The 25,261-nt window shown below is 38.6% G+C and overlaps 2 protein-coding genes across 2 annotated transcripts; one reads left to right on the top strand and one right to left on the bottom strand.

The window, feature by feature from the left end:
* Nucleotides 1-1,874: 1,874 nt before the first annotated feature.
* On the bottom strand, nucleotides 1,875-5,879 carry LOC107581599 (suppressor of cytokine signaling 3-like). The gene is made up of 2 exons (XM_016267226.1): nucleotides 5,662-5,879; nucleotides 1,875-4,390 (listed from the first exon to the last, which is right to left on the bottom strand). Exon 2 carries the CDS (start codon nucleotides 4,214-4,216, stop codon nucleotides 3,557-3,559), a length of 660 nt encoding a protein of 219 aa, XP_016122712.1. The 5' UTR covers nucleotides 4,217-4,390; nucleotides 5,662-5,879; the 3' UTR covers nucleotides 1,875-3,556.
* Nucleotides 5,880-7,432: 1,553 nt separating this feature from the next.
* On the top strand, nucleotides 7,433-24,709 carry LOC107581649 (CDP-diacylglycerol--glycerol-3-phosphate 3-phosphatidyltransferase, mitochondrial). The gene is made up of 10 exons (XM_016267271.1): nucleotides 7,433-7,548; nucleotides 9,591-9,792; nucleotides 10,422-10,499; nucleotides 11,038-11,134; nucleotides 13,250-13,439; nucleotides 13,693-13,871; nucleotides 17,396-17,805; nucleotides 20,951-21,026; nucleotides 23,877-24,025; nucleotides 24,665-24,709. Exons 1-10 carry the CDS (start codon nucleotides 7,433-7,435, stop codon nucleotides 24,707-24,709), a joined length of 1,542 nt encoding a protein of 513 aa, XP_016122757.1.
* The last annotated feature ends 552 nt before the right edge of the window (nucleotides 24,710-25,261 follow it).

The raw sequence follows: 25,261 nt of genomic DNA, 5'->3' as shown, positions 1-25,261 counted from the left end.
TCACTATCTCAACAAATTCGAATATGGTGACATGCCAATCAGCTAATCAACTCAAAACACCTGCAAAGGTTTCCTGAGCCTTCAAAATGGTCTCTCAGTTTGGTTCACTAGGCTACACAATCATGGGGAAGACTGCTGGTCTGACAGTTGTCCAGAAGACAATCATTGACACCCTTCACAAGGAGGGTAAGCCACAAACATTCATTGCCAAAGAAGCTGGCTGTTCACAGAGTGCTGTATCCAAGCATGTTAACAGAAAGTTGAGTGGAAGGAAAAAGTGTGGAAGAAAAAGATGCACAACCAACCGAGAGAACCGCAGCCTTATGAGGATTGTCAAGCAAAATCGATTCAAGAATTTGAGTGAACTTCACAAGGAATGGACTGAGGCTGGGGTCAAGGCATCAAGAGCCACCACACACAGACGTGTCAAGGAATTTGGCTACAGTTGTCGTATTCCTCTTGTTAAGCCACTCCTGAGCCACAGACAACGTCAGAGGCGTCTTACCAGGGCTAAGGAGAAGAATTGGACTGTTGCCCAGTGGTCCAAAGTCCTCTTTTCAGATGAGAGCAAGTTTTGTATTTCATTTGGAAACCAAGGTCCTAGAGTCTGGAGGAAGGGTGGAGAAGCTCATAGCCCAAGTTGCTTGAAGTCCAGTGTTAAGTTTCCACAGTCTGTGATGATTTGGGGTGCAATGTCATCTGCTGGTGTTGGTCCATTGTGTTTTTTGAAAACCAACATCACTGCACCTGTTTACCAAGAAATTTTGGAGCACTTCATGCTTCCTTCTGCTGACCAGCTTTTTGAAGATGCTGATTTCATTTTCCAACAGGATTTGGTACCTGCCCACACTGCCAAAAGCACCAAAAGTTGGTTAAGTGACCATGGTGTTGGTGTGCTTGACAGGCCAGCAAACTCACCAGACCTTCTCTATGGGGTATTGTCAAGAGGAAAATGAGAAACAAGAGACCAAAAAATGCAGATGAGCTGAAGGCCACTGTCAAAGAAACCTGGGCTTCCATACCACCTCAGCAGTGCCACAAACTGATCACCTCCATGCCACGCCGAATTGAGGCAGTAATTAAAGCAAAAGGAGCCCCTACCAAGTATTGAGTACATGTACAGTAAATGAACACTTTCCAGAAGGCCAACAATTCACTAAAAATATTTTTTTATTGGTCTTATGAAGTATTTTAATTTGTTAAGATAGTGAATTGGTGGGTTTTTGTTAAATGTGAGCCAAAATCATCACAATTAAAAGAACCAAAGACTTAAACTACTTCAGTCTGTGTGCATTTAATTTACTGAATACACGAGTTTCACAATTTGAGTTGAATTACTGAAATAAATGGACTTTTCCATGACATTCTAATTTATTGAGATGCACCTGTATTTAGTTTAATTAGCTTTTATTTTAAGTTTATCAAAATATTAGAAATACAGTGATATAACCACACCTTTTCATATCAGCACTACTGATTTAAAAAAGACTTTGATTATGAAATAAAAACTAGGTTATCTTTCAATTGCACAAGCACTTTCGTACTTCTATGATTAAAAGTCTGCACCGTACGTCAGAAATCTTATAGTGTCAAGCTCTATTGGGTTTGCTCAGGAAGTTAATCAAGGCCTATTGATTTTTTCCCCCCACTTAGGCATTTAATGGTTTGTGAGTTACAACTTTTACTACGTGTTAATTACCCTCTAATATGAGGATGAAGATCTGATAAAAGCCCTTAGTTAAATGGAGAGAAAATTAATTAAGAGAGTGGTTAATCAATTAAATAACTGGAAGCGTACAAGAAATGCTCAATCTGTAAAAAAAATTGTATTGTAACTTTAAATAGAGTTGCAATATTAATTAAAATGACTGGTACTAGAAGAGATTAAAAAAATGTAAATATGAGCGAAGAAAAGCTGAAAAGTGTTGTGTCCATTTTACTCCCTGATTTTTTCCTGTGAGGAATGAAGAGTGACCAGGATTAATCCATAGAGACCATTAAAACACTCTGGAGAAAAAGAGAGAGGCAGATGTTTTAACTTTGAACAAAAGAGAAAGTACTGAGTGACATCCTGTACACACACCTCAAGGTAAGCCTCAGACCTGTTTTTCTGAAAACAAGAGCAGTTGTGGTATCTTTGTGTGTGTGTGTGTGTGTGTACATGACTGGAGGAAAATGTTTTCTGCTGCAAATGCCACATTAAAAATCATGCATATTTAAATTACATGCAGCCTGAGGCCAGAGAGAATAACCATTGTTTTATACACAGAAAAATGTGAGGCACATGGCTGGGTCCATTTTGTAAAAATAGTGCTCTTTAATATAAATTATGGAAATATCTTATAAATATAAATATGTGCAAAGTTTCTTGCTGCATTTTCTATGTTAATGCCTTTGTTTCTGATCTTCAAGCTTGCACTGCGGTCATCAGACCAGACCTTAAGATGAGACATCTTTATAAAAGACAGAGTCAAAAACATGCTGTCCTGTTGGTGGCCACACATGTAAACACCTTGATTTTACAAAATATGAACACAAAAAAAGAGAGAGAAAAACAATCTACAAGTGGAACCACAAGCCCTTCCATAGACTCATAATACATTCAGTGAATAGCAGATGTCAAGTTCTGCTAGTGAAACAAACACTGTGTCATTGTTATTGAATGAGAATTTTGAAGCTCACAAAGTATAAATGCTTCTCTGTGTGATCAGAGAAGCACGGTCCTTCATGTCAAACACCACAGTAAATCAGTTACTAAAGATTTTTCATACTGTGCTTGTACTTGCTTCACAGTATATGAATGACAATTCATATATATATGCTCATATCGTCAACAATGTTCAGCCTGCCTTTTCCTAGCACAAATGAAACCACTGTTTGCTTTGGCTCCTATCATGAACAAAGTAACAACAGTCCACTGAGGGGCCATCTTCTCCAGAGAGGGCTAAGGGAGGTCAAAGGCCTGAAGTAACAGGCCTCTCGTCTGGTCGATACGTTCGCTCTAGTCCTTTTTCTTGACCCCACACACAGTCACCATAGCAGACAGTGTCGGTCATGAACGGTAAGTAGCCACCCCGTTTGCGCCCCCCCGCCCACTTATGAGGCAATTACACTTGGCAAGAAGCAGTGGAAATGTGTACGTCATTGCAAACACCCAGCTCTCGCTCTTTCCTTCCAGGAGAAAGTCAAAAAATGTTGAGCTGGAGAAAAAAGACTTGAGAGAGTGTCTCCCGATCGATGATGAAGGGCTGGACCGTAGCCATAGCAGCACACTTAACTCCTGTACTGATCAACTATCACTTGTGTTTATCTTCAGCAGTCCGACTGGCCGCTGGAACGCGGAAGTCCGTTCGTGTCAACAGCTGCTGAGATGTCAGATGCACTTGAGTTGGAGTATGTATCTCGTGCTGTCCTTCAAAAGTTCACAATCCAGAGGTCGAAGGCACAGCTGGCCCGCAATACTGACAGACGCCGTGGTCAGGAGTGATAAACTCCACTTACGCGCCTTATTCTTCTACCCATGTGGCTCTTCTCATCTGAAACCCATCAAGAATAGCTAGATAGGAGCGTCGTACTCCTGGAGGAACTCTTGGAGTGGATGAGGCAATTGGTCCCGTTTGGTGGACACATCTATATGACCGTTTAAAGTCTTTCGACATAGGTGCTGCAGACTGGACATGCTAGATGCCAGCGGACGCAGTAGCTCCAAAGGGATCTTCTCGCCTCCAGAGTAGATGTAGTAGGCACTTCCGTCGGCCACGCTTCCACTTTCTCCGACGGCCTGGACCTTCGAAGAGGTCCCCGTCCCGGCCGATGGCATGTAATGATGGATGAGTTTGAGGACACAATCGAAGCGCGGCACCGCCTGCTCGCTCTGAGGGTCGGTCTGCAGGAAGAAGGAGACGGAGTCACATTGGATGCGCAGGTTTTTGGTGCCTGTGGTCGTTTTCACGCTGAGTGTGAAGAAGTGGTGGTGGTCCGAGCTGTCACGCACCAAGAAGGTGCCTGGGGGTTCGGCGTTCAGCAGTGCGCTGGCCTCTTTCCCGCTCACGGTGCTCCAGTAGAAGCCACTTTCTTGCAGTTTGCGCACAGCCGCAATCACCATCTGATACTGCGCTCGAGAACTAAAGGTCTTGTACCGGTGGGGGGGCAGGCGCACGCCGCCGTCAAAGGGGCTGCTGCTCATGGCGCTGTCAAACCTACTGTGCGTTACCATGGCGCTCTGCCCACCCCCTGTACCGCCCGGCAACCACTGGTGCTCGGGGTCCAGGGCCGAAGGGCCGTCCCAGCCAGGGTGCTGATGCACTGGAGAGCACCAACACAACGCCCAGAGCTCTGGCACCTCTTCCACATCCAGAAGAAATGACGTCTCGTTGGGTATGGAAGGCAGCTGAAGGAAAAGCCAAATGGAAAATGTCAGCATCAACCAAACAGTGAGAACAACAGAAGCCAGTGCCAGCACACTTGCATCTGCTATGACATCACTTTTATTAGGGCCATTCATAGTTCTAATAACTGGATTGGATGTTGCTCACATGTGTTCCTCATCATTAAAGTTCAGCCCTACCGCTCCAAAAAAACATCACATTTACGTATTTCGGTGATGTAATCGCCCCATCTGGAGATAAACTATGGCTGTTTCAACATTACCTTCTTTAATTAGTGTCTGTTTTTTAACTAATACTTATTTTTCAAGTAATTCAGTAGTAGTGATTTATCTAGTCATTGTGCTTTATGAACCGTATGTATACCCATTAGATGCTAGTGCTTATTCCAATAGTGACTAATATTTATTCAATCATTACAACCTTACTTTTCTACTAGTCACTATCCCAATACATCTGGTAACAAATTGCTATTTTTTGCTACTGAATAATATATCTGTGGTTTAGATCAGTTATTCACATTTGACTAGTATCTACGCCAATGTTGCTGGTACCTGTTCCAGTTTTACTAATACTATTGCAACTAGTCACTATGACAATACTACTGGTAACAAATGATTCAAGTTAGTGAATTCTATAGGGGTCTGTGGTTTAAATATCAACTTCCCACTAATATGTATTCTTTATTGCTGTTCCATATTCTAGTTCTTCTAGAACTAGTGGTACTAGTTAAGCAAGTAATCCAATAACGATTAGTTTTACAAGTAAAATAAAGATAGATAGAAGTGTTAAAACGGCTTGCAGTGGATAAATTAACTAGTTGCTAATCGAAGCTTTATTTTTAGTCCAAGATCGACTGTGTAAACCCGATCTTGACTTCGATCGCTCTTTCGGGTTATTAGAAAACAGGTTATGAATGAGGTCCTCCGGTTCGTTGTGAATAACCCAATTTCTCATTCATGACACACGGTCTCTGTCTCGTATTACACTGTAAATGCCCCTTCTCTCTCTTATCCTATCTGGAATAGAAATTCACCGACTTATTCGTGTTACATTGAGGTCGTTTAGTCACATATATCACTAAAGCAGACTTCAAACTATTTAAGCTATGCGTTAGCTCGAATTACACAGCATAGTTTATTTAGACATGAATACCATGTAGCACAGCACATACCGAGGCATGCATTACAGTCCGATATAATAATATATGCATACATTTACAATAGATTCTTAATAACTCCAGTGCATTAGAATAAAGCGCAAAACGTCGTTTTACCTTCAAATCGTTATCCGACTCAATCTTGGGAGTTTTCTTAAAACATAGCTCCTTTTGTGATTTCCATATAAGCTCTTATGCAAAATAGACCTTCTTTTAAAAGGATGAAGATCCGTTTCATGTCCGTTTTTTAAGTTGATCAGAGATCAGCTGTGTGAAAGTCTATCAGAGGTAGTGGAGGTTCGTGCCATCGAGCTGAAGTACCAACTGATATTTCTAAAAGGCTCCACCCCTTGTGTTCCAGTAAAGCAACCACACACACACTCACACACACGCACGTGGCGGATTGCCAATAAATAATCAGCGTGACCCTTTTTTACGGGATTTCTCCCCCCTCCCTTCCCTGTTCACACAAGGTGAAACGTTGCATTGCCCTTGCGGATATAAATGCGGTCGGTGTGTTATGACTGATGATATCTGACCACACACATGTTGCATATTATTCTGTTTTATTTTATCTATTCATTTATTGCTTTTGCAGAGTCCCGTATTATAGTGTCGTTTACGGCCAGATGCATGATTGAACGTTTTGACAAGAATAAAATTTCACAAAAAATGTCATAGGGCCTGTCATTGGGACTTATGTTACATAAGGTTATTCGAAATCGAATGCAATTCTATACTATAAAGTTAAGTATTCCGTTTTCTATGTAAAAGTATAGTATAGTAGGCTATAATAGTATTGACAAGGCTGACTCGACTCATACATTCTGGCTGGGTTTGTTCCATACGCCATCTATAGGATGACAGCAGTAGACCACCTTCCAAAAGACCCCACTAAAGACATTGGGGATATACTTGCATTAATAAATTCACTGATCAGAAGTTTTGGATATTCATGGAGCACGTGAATCCAGAATTTATTGTATGTCATCTAATGATGTGAAATATAAAATTAAAATCACACAGTCACTGTGCAGAGTACAAGTACAGAGCCATTTAAATGCATCTATAGCTATAGCATCTAAACATAAATGCTTATTTATTGAAATATTATGTAATAGTTTAATTTATTATGATTTAAATAATAAGGGTGCAAGTCAGAATTTAACTGGAGGTTTGGACAAAAATACCCCAAATACAAACCCGATTCCAAAAAAGTTGGGACACTGTACAAATTGTGAATAAAAACAGAATGCAATGTGGAAGTTTCAAATTTCAATATTTTATTTTAGAATACAACATAGATGACATATCAAATGTTTAAACTGAGAAAATGTATAATTTTAAGGGAAAAATAAGTTGATTTTAAATTTCATGGCATCATCAAGTGTATGCTAAAATTACTCACGTCACATGTGATATATTTCAGTAAATTTTCTCTCCTCTTATGCATTTAGTTCCTCTGACAGTGTAGCATTCACTGTTGAAATATGCTGCAAATATAATAAACTAAAATAATAATGTTTTAATGAAAATTTTAGGAAACACTGAATGTGGGGGGGCATTCATGTAGAATGTATTCTAGCAGAAATTGTATTGTGTTATGATATCCTGTGCATTATTTTATATTTGATTTGATTTAGAAAAAAATACCTTATAATTGTAGAGGTCAGTTCAAATGTAAATAGGGATGGTGCAGTGCACAAGAGATAATGTGGCATTTTTAGCATTGATTAAAAACGTATAGAAAGATGAGAGACCAGCTAAGGTACAATTATACCTTGTCAGTGCTGCAGTCCCTCTCATTAGAACCAGCCAACTTGTTTACACTAGTGCGAGCGTCGTGTGTGTTTAGATAAAGTTTTGATATTCAAAATGCAGAGAAAACATGGCGGCGCCCATGGCATGGAAAAGACTTGTATTCTCTGTGTATACTCCTGCTTTCTCTTGGTTTTTTACGAGGGTAACAGATCGCTTTTTTAGGACACGTGAGCGGAGGAGAGGGTAAATGATAGCGGTCGTGTGCATTACATAAAGACAGTCGATAGAAATCGCGTAATATTAAAGTCAAGCGTGTTTGGCTAATGTTAGCTTGTGGTTGTGTAAAGGAGAGTTCATAAATTCATGTGTGGAGTTATAGTTATCAAAGTGCGCTTGAGAATATGAGCCGTAAACATTAGATCAATAAAGATGTTTGCTGTTTTTGCTGTACTAATGTTCATTCGCTTATTTCCAGTAAACACTCTTTCTTAAATATGTATACGTATACATAACTATAGTTCACCTCAAAATGCTATGAATGTAAATGGTGACTCCTTAACATATTCGTTTGTGCTCAACATACAAAATTGATGTAATGTAGGTTTGGAACAGGATGAGGGTGATTAAATGATAATGATACAGACATAACCTTTGTTATCTAACCCTTTAATGAGCTGTTAAACTGCACACTTGTTAGTGGGATAGTAAATCAACTAAATAACTAGATAAACCGAGACTGCAGGCAGAAGATCAGACATGGTTTGTCAGCAGACTCAGCACTTGCTTTTATTAAAATGATATCTGATTCAGGCATGTCTGATCTGATAACTCAGCTGTACACCAAATTCATGGATATTTGTTCATGTTAACCAGCAGATGCTTGTTTAAATGGGGTTTTTTTTACAGAAAAATGTAGCCTAAGTTGGCCTTTAGTTGATCAGATATTCTTTTGAAACTGCTGTTATCAGATGTGCATTGCAATGAATAAGGTTCATTCAAGAAGACTTAAAAGCACTGGTTTACAAAGCAGCCATTCACTGCTTGCATTCTTCTGAAAAGGTCGCTTTAATCAAATCACTTTTCAGTCTGATATAAGTAAAGGCCTATTCTTGAATTTTCTTCACTTGTTTAGGCAGATGTGACGTCTATAACGGGCTATGAAATGTGGGTCTTGTTTTTAAGGCAGGGTTGATACATCTGAGAGACGCAGATAGCTAACTTGTATAGATTCGTAAACTCACCCACGATTGACCTTCGCATTGTTTTATGCTCAGTCTTCGAAGGGTCACGGCGCTCTCAGAGGCGCCTCTTTTCATTTTGTTTTCTCAGGAGTTATGTGAGATCTACTGTAGTGTGCGGTGAGACTCCGGGTTCTGTGAAGAAAAGCACCGTCTGGGTTGAAGAGAACTCAGTGTGACCTTGGTGTTTGGCAGTAGATCTGAGTGAAGGGTTGAAGTTTGAGACTTCATGCTGTGTCATACAGACCATATTACTGCCTTTGTCTTCTGAACCCTGTTGCATTTGGAGCTAGACTTAGGGCCCTGTTCTGAGTAGTTGGAAATCAAGTTTTGAGAAAAAGAGTTGTTGGTTGAATTATTGCTTTTCAGAATCACAACAACTATTAAATGTACAGGTCTGTATTGCACAGTCAATCATCTCTCCAGCATTTGTTTTTGGTGTAATTGCATGTGCTATTGAAATGTTGAAAAGTAATATTTTGTTAGTTATTATTACAGTTTTATTCACTGTTCTGAAAGAGGCGACAAACCAAGATGTAAAAATAACGATTTTGTTGATGATTTTCCAAAGAACAAAGCAAAAAGTTATAATAATAATGTTTAAAAAAAACTCAATTTCAATAAACTGAAAATATAAATTAATACATGTTGAATAAATTACATTTGAAAATATATTCAAATATAAAACAGTCATTTTAAATTGTAACAATATTTGACAATATTACAGCTTTTGCGGTATTTTTGATCAAATAAATGCAGCTTTGTTGAGCACAAGAGCCTTCTTTCAGGCATATTAAAAATCTAACTGACAATAATGCACTATAGTGTACATTAAGTATATTATGTTGTTTGAAAGCTAACAGGAAATAAAAACCAAGCATCAGTTCAGTGTCACTGTTCAGCCACCAGATTTTACAATATTTACAAATACTGTAAACGGAAGCACTGCAGTGCATTGTGTGCAGTGGAAGAGGTTTGCCAGGCTTGCATTTTGATTAAAGGTTTTCTCCTCCCCTTATTTCTCTCTTACTTCCTGTCATCCTGTAGGTCCACTGTGCTGCTCTTGGCCCCTCTCCTGGCAGAGGCGGATTCAGGCCCCCTGGCCTCCTCCAGACCTCCAGGCTTCACTGGTGTCGAGGGCCTCCACTCTCGGTTCCAGTGGATGGCTGATCATGTACCTGCTTTTAGGGTCCCTGGGGGCCGCATACGCATCCTTCACTCACCTGATGAGTTTTATCAGACTATGAAGGTATGCTTGAGTGTGTGTGTGTGTATGTGTATTTACTGGGTAAAAGCCCAGTAATTGCACCTTCAGAGAGATGTATTGCCAGTAAATATGACTATAAGGTTGTAAAAACAAAAATCTCTGATATCTTATTACCAACAGATATGATCTCACTCCATTTAGTGCCTTTATATTTATAGTCATATTTAGATCATGTCATTGTAAAATATATTATGTTGGGGGATATTTACGAGAAGGTGATGTTTATTTAATAAAACAGGTGGATCTTTGCCAAATGACCATTCTAAACGTAATTTTTTAAAATCCAGTTAGATATTTAATAGGTTTAATTGTAATATTGTAAAAAAAAAAAAAATGTTTGTCTTTTTATTTTAACTACTTTGATCTTGCCATGAAAATAGCTTTTAATTTCAATATGACTAATGATGACGATATGAAAAAATAATGTATGATTAAAAATGAAATTTTGGTCAAATTTTTTTTTCATTTTAGAAGATGGTCTAGCTGTTTTTATGTAGACAATGGTTTGTCTTAAATCACTTTTTATCAGTTTGTTTTGTCATAATATATCTTGTAAAAAAAACGTTACTCAGTGTTTCTCATTCAGTTTGTTGTTCTTTCTGTTTGCCCAGGTTCGTATCAAGACAGCCAAAAGTCGTGTAGTTATGGCTTCACTGTATTTGGGCACAGGACCACTAGAGCAAGACCTTGTATGTAACCTGTCTGCACACATTTCCTGTCACTGACCAGTAAATAAAACTTAGCCTAAGAAGGAAAAGGCTGTTTTTGTGCAGTTGACTGTGACCTGATTAAGAATTTTACATAAGAGGAAGTTGCTCAGGGAAGTTTATCATATCTCATCTTCTATTTTTACTGCTGTAAGATTAATACAATCGGGTATAAACAGTAGATCATGCCACAACCAAAGTCAAATCTGCAAACATATTCTGAAAAATGACCTCAGCAGAATTTAATTTTATCAACAGAATTTGATCTGGTGGTGTTTGCTAAATCTCAATCTAAAAGTTGAATTTAATCACCATCTCAGTGCGCACTAAAGTGCATTTCCTTGTTCATATTACCATGCGAAACCTGCCAGACAAGCCATAAGGTTCCTGTAGCAGAAGTAGAATACAAATGAAAAATAGTACAGAACCCTAAGTTAACCCTAGTTTAAGGTTAAAAACTTGTCAGTCTAATGTGGATAATTAGAAGCTGCTTTCAGTGACTTTCTAATTTCTTTTGAAGGTTGATTGCATGGAAGAGGCATTAGAGCGCTCACAGGAAGATCATGTACCTGATCTCAAAGTGTCTTTTTTGCTGGATTATACCAGAGGCTCAAGAGGTCTGTTTCTGTCTTTCTTTTACTCATTTCAAACACACACACTCAGGCTTTGTTCGGACAGACAGCAGCTGGCGTATCCAACCCAAATCCTTGGAGTTGCTGTAGTCTGAACGAGAAAAAACATAGGATTGTGATCCAGTACGATCTAAATCACATCGTTAAGTGGTTTTCACTCATTCACTCATTTATGGTCACAATGGTATGAAGGCAAACCATATGCATGATTGTGTGAAATAGTGTGATATATCTGATGTGTCTCATGAGTTATGAAGTCATTACTATATATATCAGATATTGACTACACTGAACATGTGGATCTGATTTCATTAATTAAATGACAGTGTGGACAATCAGTCCCAAAGATCAGATTTCAAAACCAGATCAGATTGTGTGCTGTGTGAACAAAGCCTCGCATTCTCACTGATTCATAAACTTCCCTCTGTCTGTATTGTTCTTTAACTTCTTTTTGAACTACATTCTACGCATTCTGAACAGTCATAGCTTGATCTTTTCGATCACTTTTCTGTGAAACCATCAGAAGGAAATAATGCCTACAGGAAAGCCCCTGTCACTGTTCATTTCCTTTTGTCAACACTGACTAACATGCGTACGCCATGTCTATTCTGATATAACTGCCTGGGTGTAATTTTGGAGGATTTCCAGTTTTAGTAATTGTACGTTAGAGTTCAGACCTTTTTAGTTTACCTTGCAAACTATTTGACAGGAACTGTTAGTCATTCCATTGACAGCTTTCAATGTGTTGTACAACTCACCTAATGATGTTGTAAGAATTCATAATCTAATATGTCATGGTAACTGAAGCATCATATTGCAGATTCTGCTTGATCTCCTGAAAACGACTCTCATTATGAGAGGATTATGAGAGGGTGTTCACAAAGAGAGAGATGTGTGTGTTTTTTTTATGTGTTAGCAATTTCTAGAGTGAACGACTGTAACTGTTGGCAATGCGTACAATATCATATTCTATGCAAATGAGCAGTGACGTGATGTGACGGCTACCAATATGAGTGCACTGGGAGGGGTCAAGGTTTGGTTAGTTAGCAGTGTCCCATTCTCAAAGCATCTTTCTCCATTGACATCCATTACAATAGCTGTGTATATATACTATATAACATATACTAGCATTCAAAAGTTTGTGGTCAGTACATGTAAATGTTTTTGAGTATTTTATGCTCACCAAGGCTGCTGTAAAAATACAAATAAAAACAGTAATATTGTGAAATACTATTATAATTGAATTTTTTAAATGTATTATTATTATATATTTTCAAATGTAATTTATTCTTGTGACGGCAAAGCTAAATGTTCAACAGGCATTACTCCAGTCTTGAGTGTCACATGATCCTTCAGAAATCATCCTAATATGCCAATTTGCTGCTCATGAAACATTTCTTATTATTAGCAATGTTGAAAACAGTTGTGCTGCTTAATATTTTTGAGGAATCCATGATGATTATTTTAGGATTCTTTTGATCATCATTTGTAATATTATAAATATCTTTACCATCTTTTTTCATCATTTTCATGCACCCTTACTGAATAAATGTATTAATTTCTTAAAAAAAACATATATATTAAAAAGGTGAAAAGACTATTTTTATGTCTGCTTTCTTTGGTATCAAAGCTATATCTTGCTATAGTTCTATCATGACAACTCTCGGAAGATTGCAACATGAACCAATCAGCATGTGCCAAGTAGTTTAATGCTGTGAATATCATCAGTTTGTGTTAACGACCCATCAACATGCGCCGTCTAGAGTTTCATGACAGAACTTGGCATTTACAAGTGAAGGACTTGGAACTGACTAACTGACTATAACTTTTATTTGTTCCCAAAGGGCAGTTGTTTTACAGCTTTCCTTCAATATGGAAAATGCAAAACTAAAGAGACTTTATACTATATAGTAACTTAAACATAGAATGAATTGAAAAAAATCAGTGAACATTCAGTGACTGCGGGTGTTCTTGAGGGCAATCAGCCAGTCAACCTCTAGTTTTTAGTGTGAATGTCCCATTAGTATATCTAACGCTTACTTCAATGTATGCACTGATTCATTGCTTCTCATTTCCCTGTTTGTTATTTTTCATTTGAAGGTAAGCACAATTCCCGCACAATGTTACTGCCGCTGCTCCAGCGTTTTCCTGAGCAAATGAGAGTGTCCCTGTACCATACGCCTGACCTGCGGGGGCTGCTGCGTCTTCTGGTTCCCGAACGCTTCAATGAAACCATCGGGGTGCAGCACATCAAGGCATACCTTTTTGACAACAGTCTCATTATTAGTGGGTGTGTACACGTGCATATGTCACAGCAAAAGTGGATACGACACATGTTCGTAAGCATGTGTTATGGCCGGGTAACTAAAATATGCTTGCAGTGTAAATTTCTCTGACAAAATATTCCCATAGTTATTGCTTTTCATGGTTCTAGGTTTGTTTTTAGAGCATTTGGAGCTCATGCAAACCGCCTGCGCTCAGTGGAGGAGGTGAATATTTGTTCGCCCACTCTTGAGTGTGATATGATATTTCATCTCATACAGGGCCAATCTGAGCGACTCCTACTTCACCAATCGTCAGGATCGTTATGTTCTACTGGAGGACTGTGAGGAAGTGGCTGATTTCTTTGCTGAACTCGTGGGAGCCGTGGGCGACGTGTCACTGCAGCTCCATCCTGACAACAGTGTGCACATGATGGAGGGAATGGTACATCCCTACAAAGGCAAGTGGTTTTCCAAGGGAGGACCTGTTTAAACAGAAGCTACGTCCTTAAATGTATAATGTCATAAGACAATGAGAAGGGATTTCAATGAGAATTCCTTATAGAGTTCATTTTCATATGCTGGCTACGTTATTTTAGCACCTGAAATGAGGAATTATGTAAGTTAAAAATCACATTATGTAAGGTAAATGCCCAAACACATTCACAAAATGCTAAACGCGGCTTCCTTAGCTTGGAGGCTGATTGTGAGTGATCGATTGCGTGAGGATGTAGCTAACATAATAATTCAAATTGAATGCCATGGCCGTGTTAACTGAAGATAAAACAGTATTTAAGCATGCAAGGTGCAGTGCTACACCATTGTGTGTATCACTTGGTTTAAATAGACTGGGTGGAATGAATATCTATTATTTATTAAGAACATCCTTGTTTAGGTGCAGCTAGACTGTCTTAAGTGCAAGTGATCAAACAACTTCATCATTTTTTTGGCAACGAAAGTAGTCCTGATAAGAGAAATTAGTGACACTTGTGGTTTCCACCCACTCTGACATACATGAATCAGAGGTTATGATGGTAAGTCACTCATTTCCTTGTAACACCAGCATTGTGGTAACACATTGAGTATCAGGAAGCTCGGAGCCTGCTTGCTAGCCTCAGGTCTCTGTGATGCTGAGCTTCAGCCATGACTCGGTGTGTCTTACGGTCCCCAGGCTCAGCGATGAGCGCGAAACGAGTGAATGAGTGATTATGCTCATTCAGCTTCAGTCCATATCCGTAAACCAGAGTCGTTCAATGACATAATCGTGGTGGAGTGGGGCCACAGTTTGTCACAGATCCCAGAAATAGTGCAATGATGTCACCTTGCTGGTGGTAAGTGATCTGTGCTGGGAGGGTAGGAAAGGAGAGATGCAGGAGGATGATAGGTTCGGGAAGGAGCTATTTGGTCCTCGATACAGTCCGTCAAGACAATGGGGTCAACGGGAAATGATGGACTGATAGCCAACAGCGAGAATAGTGATGTATGACGGTAAAAGGAGGAAAATATCAGACTGAAAAGCACATGCACTCGAATCAGGCTGACATTTCTTTATGCAACTCATCGACGACAGTATATGTACGAAGCAAAAGCCTCATCTTCCAGTAAGTGTTACTAGAGCGCTGGTCCATTGAGAAGCTTATCCACTGAGTCGGCAGTTCGGTCCTGCCCCTGTATCTCCAGTAATTGGATCCCACAGTCTGTCGGTAAGAGCCGCTGAAATTCGTGGCCCTGTTAACTGGATGTGTTTGGACCTCTGAGGCCTGGAGGCTTGGGGTGGCTGGCTTTGCGTCTGTGGGGAAAGCCCCTGTATCCTGCTTCAAAGAGCCGTTTATTTGTTCTCCGCCGGCCACATATTTGTGGAGGCTTTCGCTTTTTCTTGTTCTCTGCATTTAACAAACAGAATATTCTGAGCGGCCTTGCTGCACATTTTCCATCTTAACCAAATAAGCACAGACACCATGAAGCAGCAGGCTTCTGCCATACATTACCAACATGCAGGGTTCTGCCCTGAAGCTAATTCATTATTTACAGATTATCTCTCTTGCTATGAGTCACCGTGGCACATTATGTCTAGCAGAGGCGCCAGGGTTTGACAGAGCGCCTTTCCAGACGGTCAGCAGTTATTGACCCGTGTCTCTGAGGTTTTGATCATGCATTTGCAGGATCTCACATGAGCAAATACCTGATAGAATGGATTGGAGGGGAGCAGATTGCGTGTCGTTTCCCTTGCATACCCATTCAGATAAGTGTGAATGTAAGCACCCTGTTAAGATCAGTTGCTTAGAGTCATTCTGTTTATCAATACTATCAGGTATTTTAACTTGATTGACACGTTTCAAAGCACCTTTTCAAAACCTACTGAGTTATGCTGCTATGCTAACTGAAATTGAACTTCTTAAGTTACTTATGTTGAATGTTCTGCTTAGGCAGAAACTTCTCACATAAAGCACATGGGAGACTCATATTTGGTATACATACATACAATCGTTTGTTTATATTATAAGTTAACAGTAGTATTTACGCTGTTGTTCAAAAGTTTGGGGTCAGTTTTTTTTGTTTGTTTTTTGTTTGTTTTTTTAAGAGAGAAATTAATACGCATAAAGTCAGAAGTAACCGTAAATACATTTATAATGTCACAAAAATTTATATTTCCAATAAAGGCTGTTCTTTTGAACATTTTGGTCATCAAATAAAAAATCCGGGAAAAAATGTATCTCAGTTTCCACAAAAATATAAAACAGCACAACTGTTTTCAACATTGATAATAATAATTTTTTAAAAAGTTTCCTGAGCGCCAACTTGACATATTAGAATGATTTCTGAAGGATCTTGTGATACTGAGGACTGGAGTATTGGCTGCTGAAAATTCAGCTATGCCACCACAGGGATGAATTACATTTTAAAGGGGTCATATGATGCTTTTTTAAAGATCATTATTTGGTGTATTTGGTGTAACAGAATATGTTGACATGCTTTAATGTTCAAAAAACACATTATTTTTCAAATACTGTACATTATTGTAGGTCCTCTATGCCCCGCCTCTCAAACGCATCATTTTCTACAAAGTCCCTCCTTCCGACAAGCGCAGTCTGCTCTGATTGGCCAGCTGACCCAGTGCATTGTGATTGGCCGAACACCGCAAGCATTTGTCGGAAATGTAACGCCCCTTACCATAATCGTGAGCTTCATCTTTCAAAATAAATGTAAAGACAGAGCCCGAAAGGGGAACAGAGTCGCGTGACAGACACAGTGATGAAGCTGGTCTCTCTCGCTCTCTCTCTCTCACACACGCGCGCGCGCAGAACGAGCCGTTTTAGGGGGGCGTGGCAGAGTCTTAACTTTGATAAAGAATACCTCTTTGGTTTTGAGACTTTAGTCTTTGCAACTTCAGGGATCTTATCTATGCACAATCAGCTTGTTACACTCCAACGAGAAAGGAAAACTTGAAATCGCATCATATGACCCCTTTAAAATGTTGAAATATAATTTAAAAAAAATTATACTGTTTCACACTATTACTGTTTTCACTGTATTTTGGATCAAATAAATGCAGCCTTGGTAAGCATTGGAGACTTTTTTCCAAATACATAAAAATTCCCCCAAACTTTTTAACATAAACAAAAATGTACTGTAGTGCACATAAATGTCAGATAAAATAGTCATATTTAACTTTATCAATCTATTTTTATCAGTATTTGTCAGTAGTGAAGGAAATATGGTTATAATCATAACTTGCTTTTATTGCCATTTTGTATGGTTTTTTTTTCTCACCACGGTGCATTATGGGATTATCTTCTCTATAAAAGACACAAGTGATGTGGCCTTAAAATTTGTCCAAAACATAGTTTTTGGAACAGCTGTGCTAAAAATGTTGCCTATGTTGGCAGCTGACTAGGTTTTGGAACACAGTCCAGATATATCCAATATTTAAGTGTTTCAACAGAGATGAGTGTTCTCAGATGTGGTCTGTCTTGTGGTCTAACAGGTAACAGAGCAGAATTTTCTGCATCGGCACAGAGACGGATCATGGAGGTGGTGAACACGGCCCGTGTCCGGCAGAGCATGCTGGAATGCTCGGACATCCTAGACTCGGACAGAACGGTGCCAAATGACACTTGGATTATTCCACTCGTGCAAATGAAGCCTCTGGGCATTCACCTGGATGAACAAGTAACCCAACGACTGCTCATAGAGGCAGGTGGAGACTCAGTCGTCTACCTAACATCGGGTTACTTCAACCTGACGCGCACCTACATGCAGCTGGTGCTGGGTGCAGCAGCAGACTACCGTATCCTCATGGCCTCCCCAGAGGTTAATGGCTTTTTTGGAGCCAAAGGTGTAGCAGGAGCAATTCCTGAGGCCTACGTTCACCTCGCCCGACAGTTTTACAATAAGGTGTGCATTTTTTTTTTACGGTTTAGCACAGGGCTGGGCAGCATGATGTGTATATACCTGTGTTGACAGAGATGAACACTTCAGTGTAGACAGCTCTGTTATTTATAAAAGGAGCTATTTAGTTTTGTCAAGTCATGCCGCCCACTTCTAGTGTGGACAAGATGTAACTATAAGTTTTTTACGGTTGCCAGACACCATTACAAATTGGTGCATTAACATATAATTCAACTGATTTGTGAACTTACTGTTGCATATACTAGTATATCGGCTACCAAAAATATTTATAACGTATTACCATTTTACATCTTTTGTTTTTAATTAAGTTGTTTTTGTACTCATGCCAAATTTCTCATTATTTTTACAAATTTGAATAATCTTTTAATTTGCTTCCAATATGGGTTTATAATGTTTTTTAAAAGCTGCATTTATTTGATCAAAAATACAGTAAAAACAACAACATAGTGAAATAGTCTGTCCTGCTTTTTGTTTAGTGAAGTTTTAGTTGACTTAAAATCTGGGATTTAAAAGTCTTAAAGTCTAGTTTTAGTCAATTAAAATTGTCACATTTTAATCATGCCTTGTAATAATGGTAAAATAGTGGCATTCTTAATATTAATTCCAAATTATATTAAAGGGGTCATATGATGCAATTTCAAGTTTTCCTTTCTCTTTGGAGTATTACAAGCTGTTTGTGCATAGATAAGATCCCTAAAGTTGCAAAGACTAACGTCTCAAACCCAAAGAGATATGTTTTATAAAAGTTAAGACTGGTCCACGCCCTCCTAAAACGCCTCGTTTAAACATGCCCCCACATGTCTACGTCACGATGTGGGAAGATTTGCATAACACCATCCAAATGTTCACGCAAAGAAAGAAGGCGTAACTTTGATTCTCGCTGTAGTATTAGGCTTGCCGCGATAGACGGTGCTGACGGTGATACCGGTGTTAAGCCGCAACACCGGTTACGTCACTTGCCCACCGCGTCACCGACCCCCACCATCGTTTTGATAGTAATAAAAATAATTTAGTTCAGTAAAAGAACAGACACTACAATTAAAAACTGAACGTGGCAACTCAATGCAGCGTGCCGAACGATAGTCGCATCACACAGATCAGATTTCATTTATCCAGTGAGGAGAGTAAGTCGAGCTGACTGACAAGAAGAGTGAGGTGAGACAGACAAGACGATCGCGGATGATTTAGTTTCGAAACTAGATGCAGAAGCACCTGTTTGACAATATTTTGGATTTTGAAAAGCCTGTTCAATTTTGCCGTTTATCTAAGGTGATTTTGGAAGTTTTTTTAACCATTAGTTTCTTATTAAATTAGTTTCACATTGTTTGCTGATTTTTACTTTATTTAAACTGTCATTTATTAATTTTATTTGACATTCGTTTTGCTAATAAACGTTCTACGTTTCTCATTTATTTGGTTATATATTATACATGTTTACTTATTTCCATTACCTATTAAACTTTATGTAAGTTATTTGTTATTTTATATTAGGCATAGCTTGCCCTATAGCATGGTGTATTTTTATTTGTTTTGTTAATAAAAGTTCTATGTTTTATATATAGGCTAAAGTGAGTTTGATGCTTTATTTGGTTGTTGCATTCAAGCAATTGACGACCGAACTGCCGCTATGTGAAAGTAAAATGGGCAGACCGCTTTTACAAGCCATTAAAAAGCGAAGGAAAGCGAGGAAAAGAGGGAATGCCCCGCCCCCACGGTGATACCGGTATTACCGGTGTTGTCACAGGTCGATTAACCGGTGGGAAAATGTCCTCACCGTCACAACCCTATGTAGTATTGTTGCTGCCGCCTCCGGTGTGTTTAGTTGTAAAAGCGAAAGTACTTTCTTTGGTCTTCCAAAAGAGGACACAACTAGAAATCAGTGGTTAAATTGTATTTACAACACTGTTCCAGAACAGTTAAAACCAAATATTCAGATGTGTGCAGCGCATTTTACAGAGGACTGTTTCCTGAACCTGGTAGAGTAGACTATAATGTTCTGACTCGCAGCCTGTAAGTATGTTTTCATATTTAAAGAATTTGCTACTGATGATTCAAACGAGTTTTGAGCAGTGCAGAGTAGCGATTGTTGTTTGTTGTTTCTCCGATCACAAATGCAGACATGGTTTTATGTTTATGTGGCGCGATACGCAACGCAACTCATAAAAAGACAGTATAAGTCATCAGAGCACACCTCGCTTTTCAGAACAATGAGCTTTGTAAAAAATGTACGCGTTTCAGAAAGGCGGAGCATAGAGGAGAAACAATAATGTACAGTATGTGGAAAATAATGTGTTTTTCATTTCATTTCATTACACCAAATACACCAAATAATGTTCTTTTTAGCAACGTCATATGACCCCTTTAATGTCTTTCTATTAAAACAGCAAAAAGACTTTGAATTGTGGCACAGAGGTTGTGTAAGTGCATTTACTCAATCACAAAAAAACAGTCGTGATCCATGTTTGGATTTATTACAGTTTCAGTCGATTCAGTCGCAGTAAACAGCACAATGACCATGTGAAGGAAAACAGACTGGCTGTATTACACTTTCATTTGATCTCATTGGAGATTGCTAAACTCCAACTTACATGTTTGTCAATGTTTTCAGCTCATCAGAACGTCTCCCTTATGTAAAAGAGAGCATGTGTGAATGGTTGCCATTTTGTGAAGATAAAGTAAAATACAGGGCAGAAAATGTCCATTTAAGAGAGAAGCGCTGAGAGGAGGATTTCAACACTTGACATTTCAATCCCCAAGCACGAAAATTTGTGGAGGGCCATATTTTTTCTCCTCTTTTTTTAAAAATTTTATAAAAATTTTTTGTTGAAGAAATTTTAATTTTAGTCTTGTCTTTTTTCGTCAACAATATTGCATGTTGACAGTCACATTTAGTGTTTAATGTTAGTGTTTAAGGTTGTCAACAAAGGTTTTTTTTTTCATTAACAAAATCAACACTGTTTTGCAGTTTATAATTGTTGCTTGTTTTATAGATGGTGCTGCAGCTATAAATGCACTCAATTAGCAGGGTTTGAGTGGTGCTTTTCTGATGTTTTTTAACTTTGATGTTTTTTAAACGTCCATCGTCGTATTGTTGGTTTTTCTTAAACGCTCAGCATCCTGTCCGTTTCAGGTGTGTCAGCTGGGTCAGCAGAGTCGTGTCCACTTGCATGAATACCATCGCCCCAATTGGACATTTCATGCTAAAGGTAGGTGTTTTTCTTCTGCACTGTTTTTTTTTAAGCACTGAAGTGGATCAGCCCAGTTCCCAAAAATTGGGTGTAACAGGAAAGCTCATAATTTAATGCGTGGAGCAGGTTTCCCAGCACCTCTGATTGAATAGCCTCAGAGCTCTTCCTGGACAGCTTCAGGACACCGAGGCTGCCAGACACATGTGATGTTTTCTCTGTAAACCAGAGGTATGCTTTGGCCACGTTTTCTGGCTGTTGTTGAATGTTAAGCTATTTCAGTTTTACTTGTTTCAGTATGTTATTTAAGACAAATCAAATGCACCACTGAGCCAAAAGCAGCTTGATCGCCACTGTGTTATTTCTCAACCTGTTGTCTGTGTTTGTAACTGTGAGTGATTTTTAGTTTGGTTTATAAATGCATGAATTCATAATAAATTTGATTTGGTTGTTCATATGGCATTAACTGAGTATCCTTATACACTTTAAAAGCCCCGACCTGAAGGGACAGAATAAAATAGTGACGTCTGGAGAAAAATAGAGGCTTGACAAACCTGAGCCACGTCAGTGGAATTCAATTTCAGGCTCCTGTTGAGAAGTCTGGCTTATTAGATAAAGCCTTGTCATGCCGTCATTTCTTGTAAACAGTGGAGCTGAAGTGGGAACAGACAGGGTGCAGAGGTCCCCACAGCTGAGCTAGAAAGAGAATCAATGAACATTAGCTGACTTTCTGATGCTGGCCTTCAAGCTAAGGTGGACTCGATTGAGCCTTTTTCACTAAGTGTCATGCCATAACTATACCTTTCTGTCACCAAAAAGCATGTTTTTCCATTGGTAGCCATTCAAAATTGGCAGCAAGTAGGTTGTTTACTTCCAGTGGAGTCACATGCCAAAACCGTTGAGATGAATGTTCAAAGCTCAAAGAACTTTATTATTTTGTTGATTATTTATTATTTTGTTAGGAACTTCATGTTATCAATGTATAATACACAATCAGACATATCAACACATATATAATGTAAAATTTATCAAGTAAATTAATTAAAGGCAGGGTAGGTGATTTGGTTCAACACATCCCGATGGCAATCACTAAGTTAAGTGGTCTAAGTGTATTTATATGCATTTCTAACATCTGTTGAAAGCGTAGGACCATAAAATCCAGTCGTATACCTTGGTTCAAGGGCTGTCATATATGCCTGTAAACATATGTATTTGCATAACTCCGTGCACCGTTTGCTCAGACATGATACGTCATCAGTGTGTTCCATTATGCCTCTGCAGACAGACCGAGAATGGAAGGTGTTATTATTGTAATATTATGTGCTTTGTACTGTAATGTTTTCTCACTGGTGATTGAGACATGATGTAATCTGATAATGTTCAACCCTCCACCAACGCTCAACCTCTGGTCTGCCTATGCAAGTTCAAGTGTTTTGGAGGAGGCGTGGCTTTGGAGAGTGATTTGCAGGGAGGGTGGTATTTTATTATTTTTAAAGCTATCTTGCTATTGCTAGCATCTCTGAAATCACCTACCCTACCTTTTAAGTAGAAATCGAATTTAGCGTCCTTGAAGTGCTAGTGCAATGGAAATGCGAACGGATAATACAGAGGGGAAAAAATGGTTCCACAAAAGTCAAAGGCCAGGATGCTGAAGAATGCCCATTCCAAGTAAATTTTTGCTAAACAAAACTAGATTATTCAAAAACAGATTACACGGACCTGCTTAAAATAACTACTTTTATGCTATTTTGTATTTCTTTAATAATTCTTACAAAAAAAATTATAATTTTGCTAAAATATTTTAGGCGGACTATAAATGTGCCATATGTAGAATTTTAAACCTACAACTGTATTTTTATGTTTCTTTTCATTTATAGCAAATTTAACTTCTGCTTTAAAAAATAATTATTTTTGTTTTTAGATTGTAATGTTACAATGTTAGAATTTAATGTGAATTTAACCCTTTTGAGGGTTTAACCCTTTAAAGGCAGGAAGTGAAATATATATATTTTTTTTAATAAATATGGATTAAAAAAAAAAAATCCAGATAGAAACTGTAGAAAATACAGAGATATATACCGTATATCGCAATTCAGCCAAAAATAAATAAATACGGAGATATGATTTTTTTTTGGGTCATATCGCCCAGCCCTAATTGAAGTATTAAGAAACATATTCACCCTAAACTTTTGAACACTCATGTATGATCAACAAAGTGGTCTATAATAGAATTGAACAGTGCCATGATGTGACGATAAAAAACAGTTGATTAATTGTGTTTGCTTGTGTTGTTTTGAAATAGAATTAAATTGAATCTAATTAAGCATAAAGGCATTTATAATCATGTATAAAGGCTAATTGCTAGATTTGTGTGCATAAGGAAGTGCTCAGGAATTAATTTGAGGGTATTCCTGGCAGTTGTGTTACCTGATATTCAGCTTTCGTCAAGAACACGACCTCAGGCCAGGGTGGTTGTTTGGCAAGGCTTTGAAGTGGCAAGTAATTCCTGTTACCTATTAATAGAACATATGTTTGGTTTGTGTACATAATTTGATTAACACTTTTTGTTTTCTTCCTCTAGTGTGTAGTCGTGCATTGTTGATTGTGGAAAGGAAATATGTTTTCTGTTGTACAGACACCACACCTTTTAAAGTCATGTGACCAGTAAACACAGATACTGACACTGTCAGCCTCTTCGTAGCATCTGCCACATCTGCGTATTTGTGAATGTGAAGCCATCTAGATTATTTTTAGAGTGGTTTGAGTCATAGTAAACAACTGCCCAGTAATATGAAGCATTGTATAAAGCACTTATCATCATTACTGGTCTGAAAAATTCAATTTCAGGTTATTTTGTCCACTTTTTCACAGGCCTGTGGTACTATGTGGGAGGAAGAGACCGCCCCTGCCTCACTCTCATTGGCTCCCCAAATTTCGGCTATCGCTCTGTGCACAGGGATCTGGAGGCTCAGATTGCCATAGCAACAGAGAATGAGGAACTCCAGATGCAACTGCAACAGGTTGGACTTCCTCTGCACGTCTGTTTGCTGAAGTACCCCATCATGTAACCCATAAATCTTGGATTGCAATGTGTTTTAAGAGCTGTTAGTACTAACTATGATATTAATGGCTGGTCATTTTGTAAGGGCTTACAGGAAGCAGAGTTGCGCTCAACACATTGTATCAAGTGATTAGTTTTATTGCAGTTTGAACAAGATATAGAATGTAGACCAATTTGTGTTATCACCCTGCTCTATGAGTCTGTGATGGGCACCATGCTATGATACTGGAATAATTTAGTATTCGCAGATTTGAATACTGTGATTGTCCATAACGCTACAGCTTTTCTTATACTAAAAAGCAGTGGAGTCAGTTTATCGTTCATATCTCAAACTGCATTGCACATAAAGGATATGCGGTAATCATTCATCTTTACTGGTTGTTCTGGGAACAGAGGCTACAATAAAGCCTAATTAATTGTGAGTGTCATCAGTTTTTATAGTTTGTGAAATGTAAGATTCCTGTAATTTTCACTTATCAGGTGATAAAAGAGAGTAAAAATAATTTCTTTAGTAACCATCTTTATGACTTTATGAGAAAAGCACCGAGATGACATAACACTTGAGTTTAAGTGAAATCTTGTTTTCTGTCTTGTCCAGGAGCAGGAGGTGTTGTACACCAAACGTTACGGAGTGCAGCTTTAACTTAAGTTAACAAATAAAGCCTTTTTATCCAATCACTTCCCAGTGAATAAAATCATATAATCATATTGTCCTTTTTTATATACTAATGTCATATTACTGAAATAAAATGTTACAAATGGCAATTCATGTTGACTTCCTCCTGTAACTAGTTGCTAGCGGCTAGTAACCCGCTACCATCTTAAGCTGGATTTTCCAGTTCGGTTGCATCGGGTATTATGTGCGTTTCATTATGTTGAAGAACAAATGAGCCATTCGCATTAAATGCTCTGAGGGTACTAGCCTATATCAAACAAAAACAGCATTCAGTATTTTATTCCGCTTCCAAACGAATGACTTGGCTCTCTTGCGCTCAGTCAGACTTTCCCCGAAGATGGATATACAAAACCCCAGCTTGCCAGACAGTGGGTTCTGAAGAATTCACATTGTCACTCCAGTGGTTCCTTCAACCCAAGTCCCCTTCACACAGCCCAGCTAGAGCTAGCATGGTCTGACCACAGCATGAATCTGACCATTCTAGTGTTGACTTCAGCTGCACTGGCAGTGACCTCCACG

Source organism: Sinocyclocheilus grahami, unplaced genomic scaffold (genome assembly GCF_001515645.1).
Source record: "Sinocyclocheilus grahami isolate Dianchi unplaced genomic scaffold, SAMN03320097.WGS_v1.1 scaffold36.1, whole genome shotgun sequence".
Taxonomy (NCBI): Eukaryota; Metazoa; Chordata; class Actinopteri; order Cypriniformes; family Cyprinidae; genus Sinocyclocheilus; species Sinocyclocheilus grahami.
The sequence above is the reverse complement of the archived record's forward strand: the minus strand, read 5'-3'. Positions and strand labels throughout refer to the sequence as shown.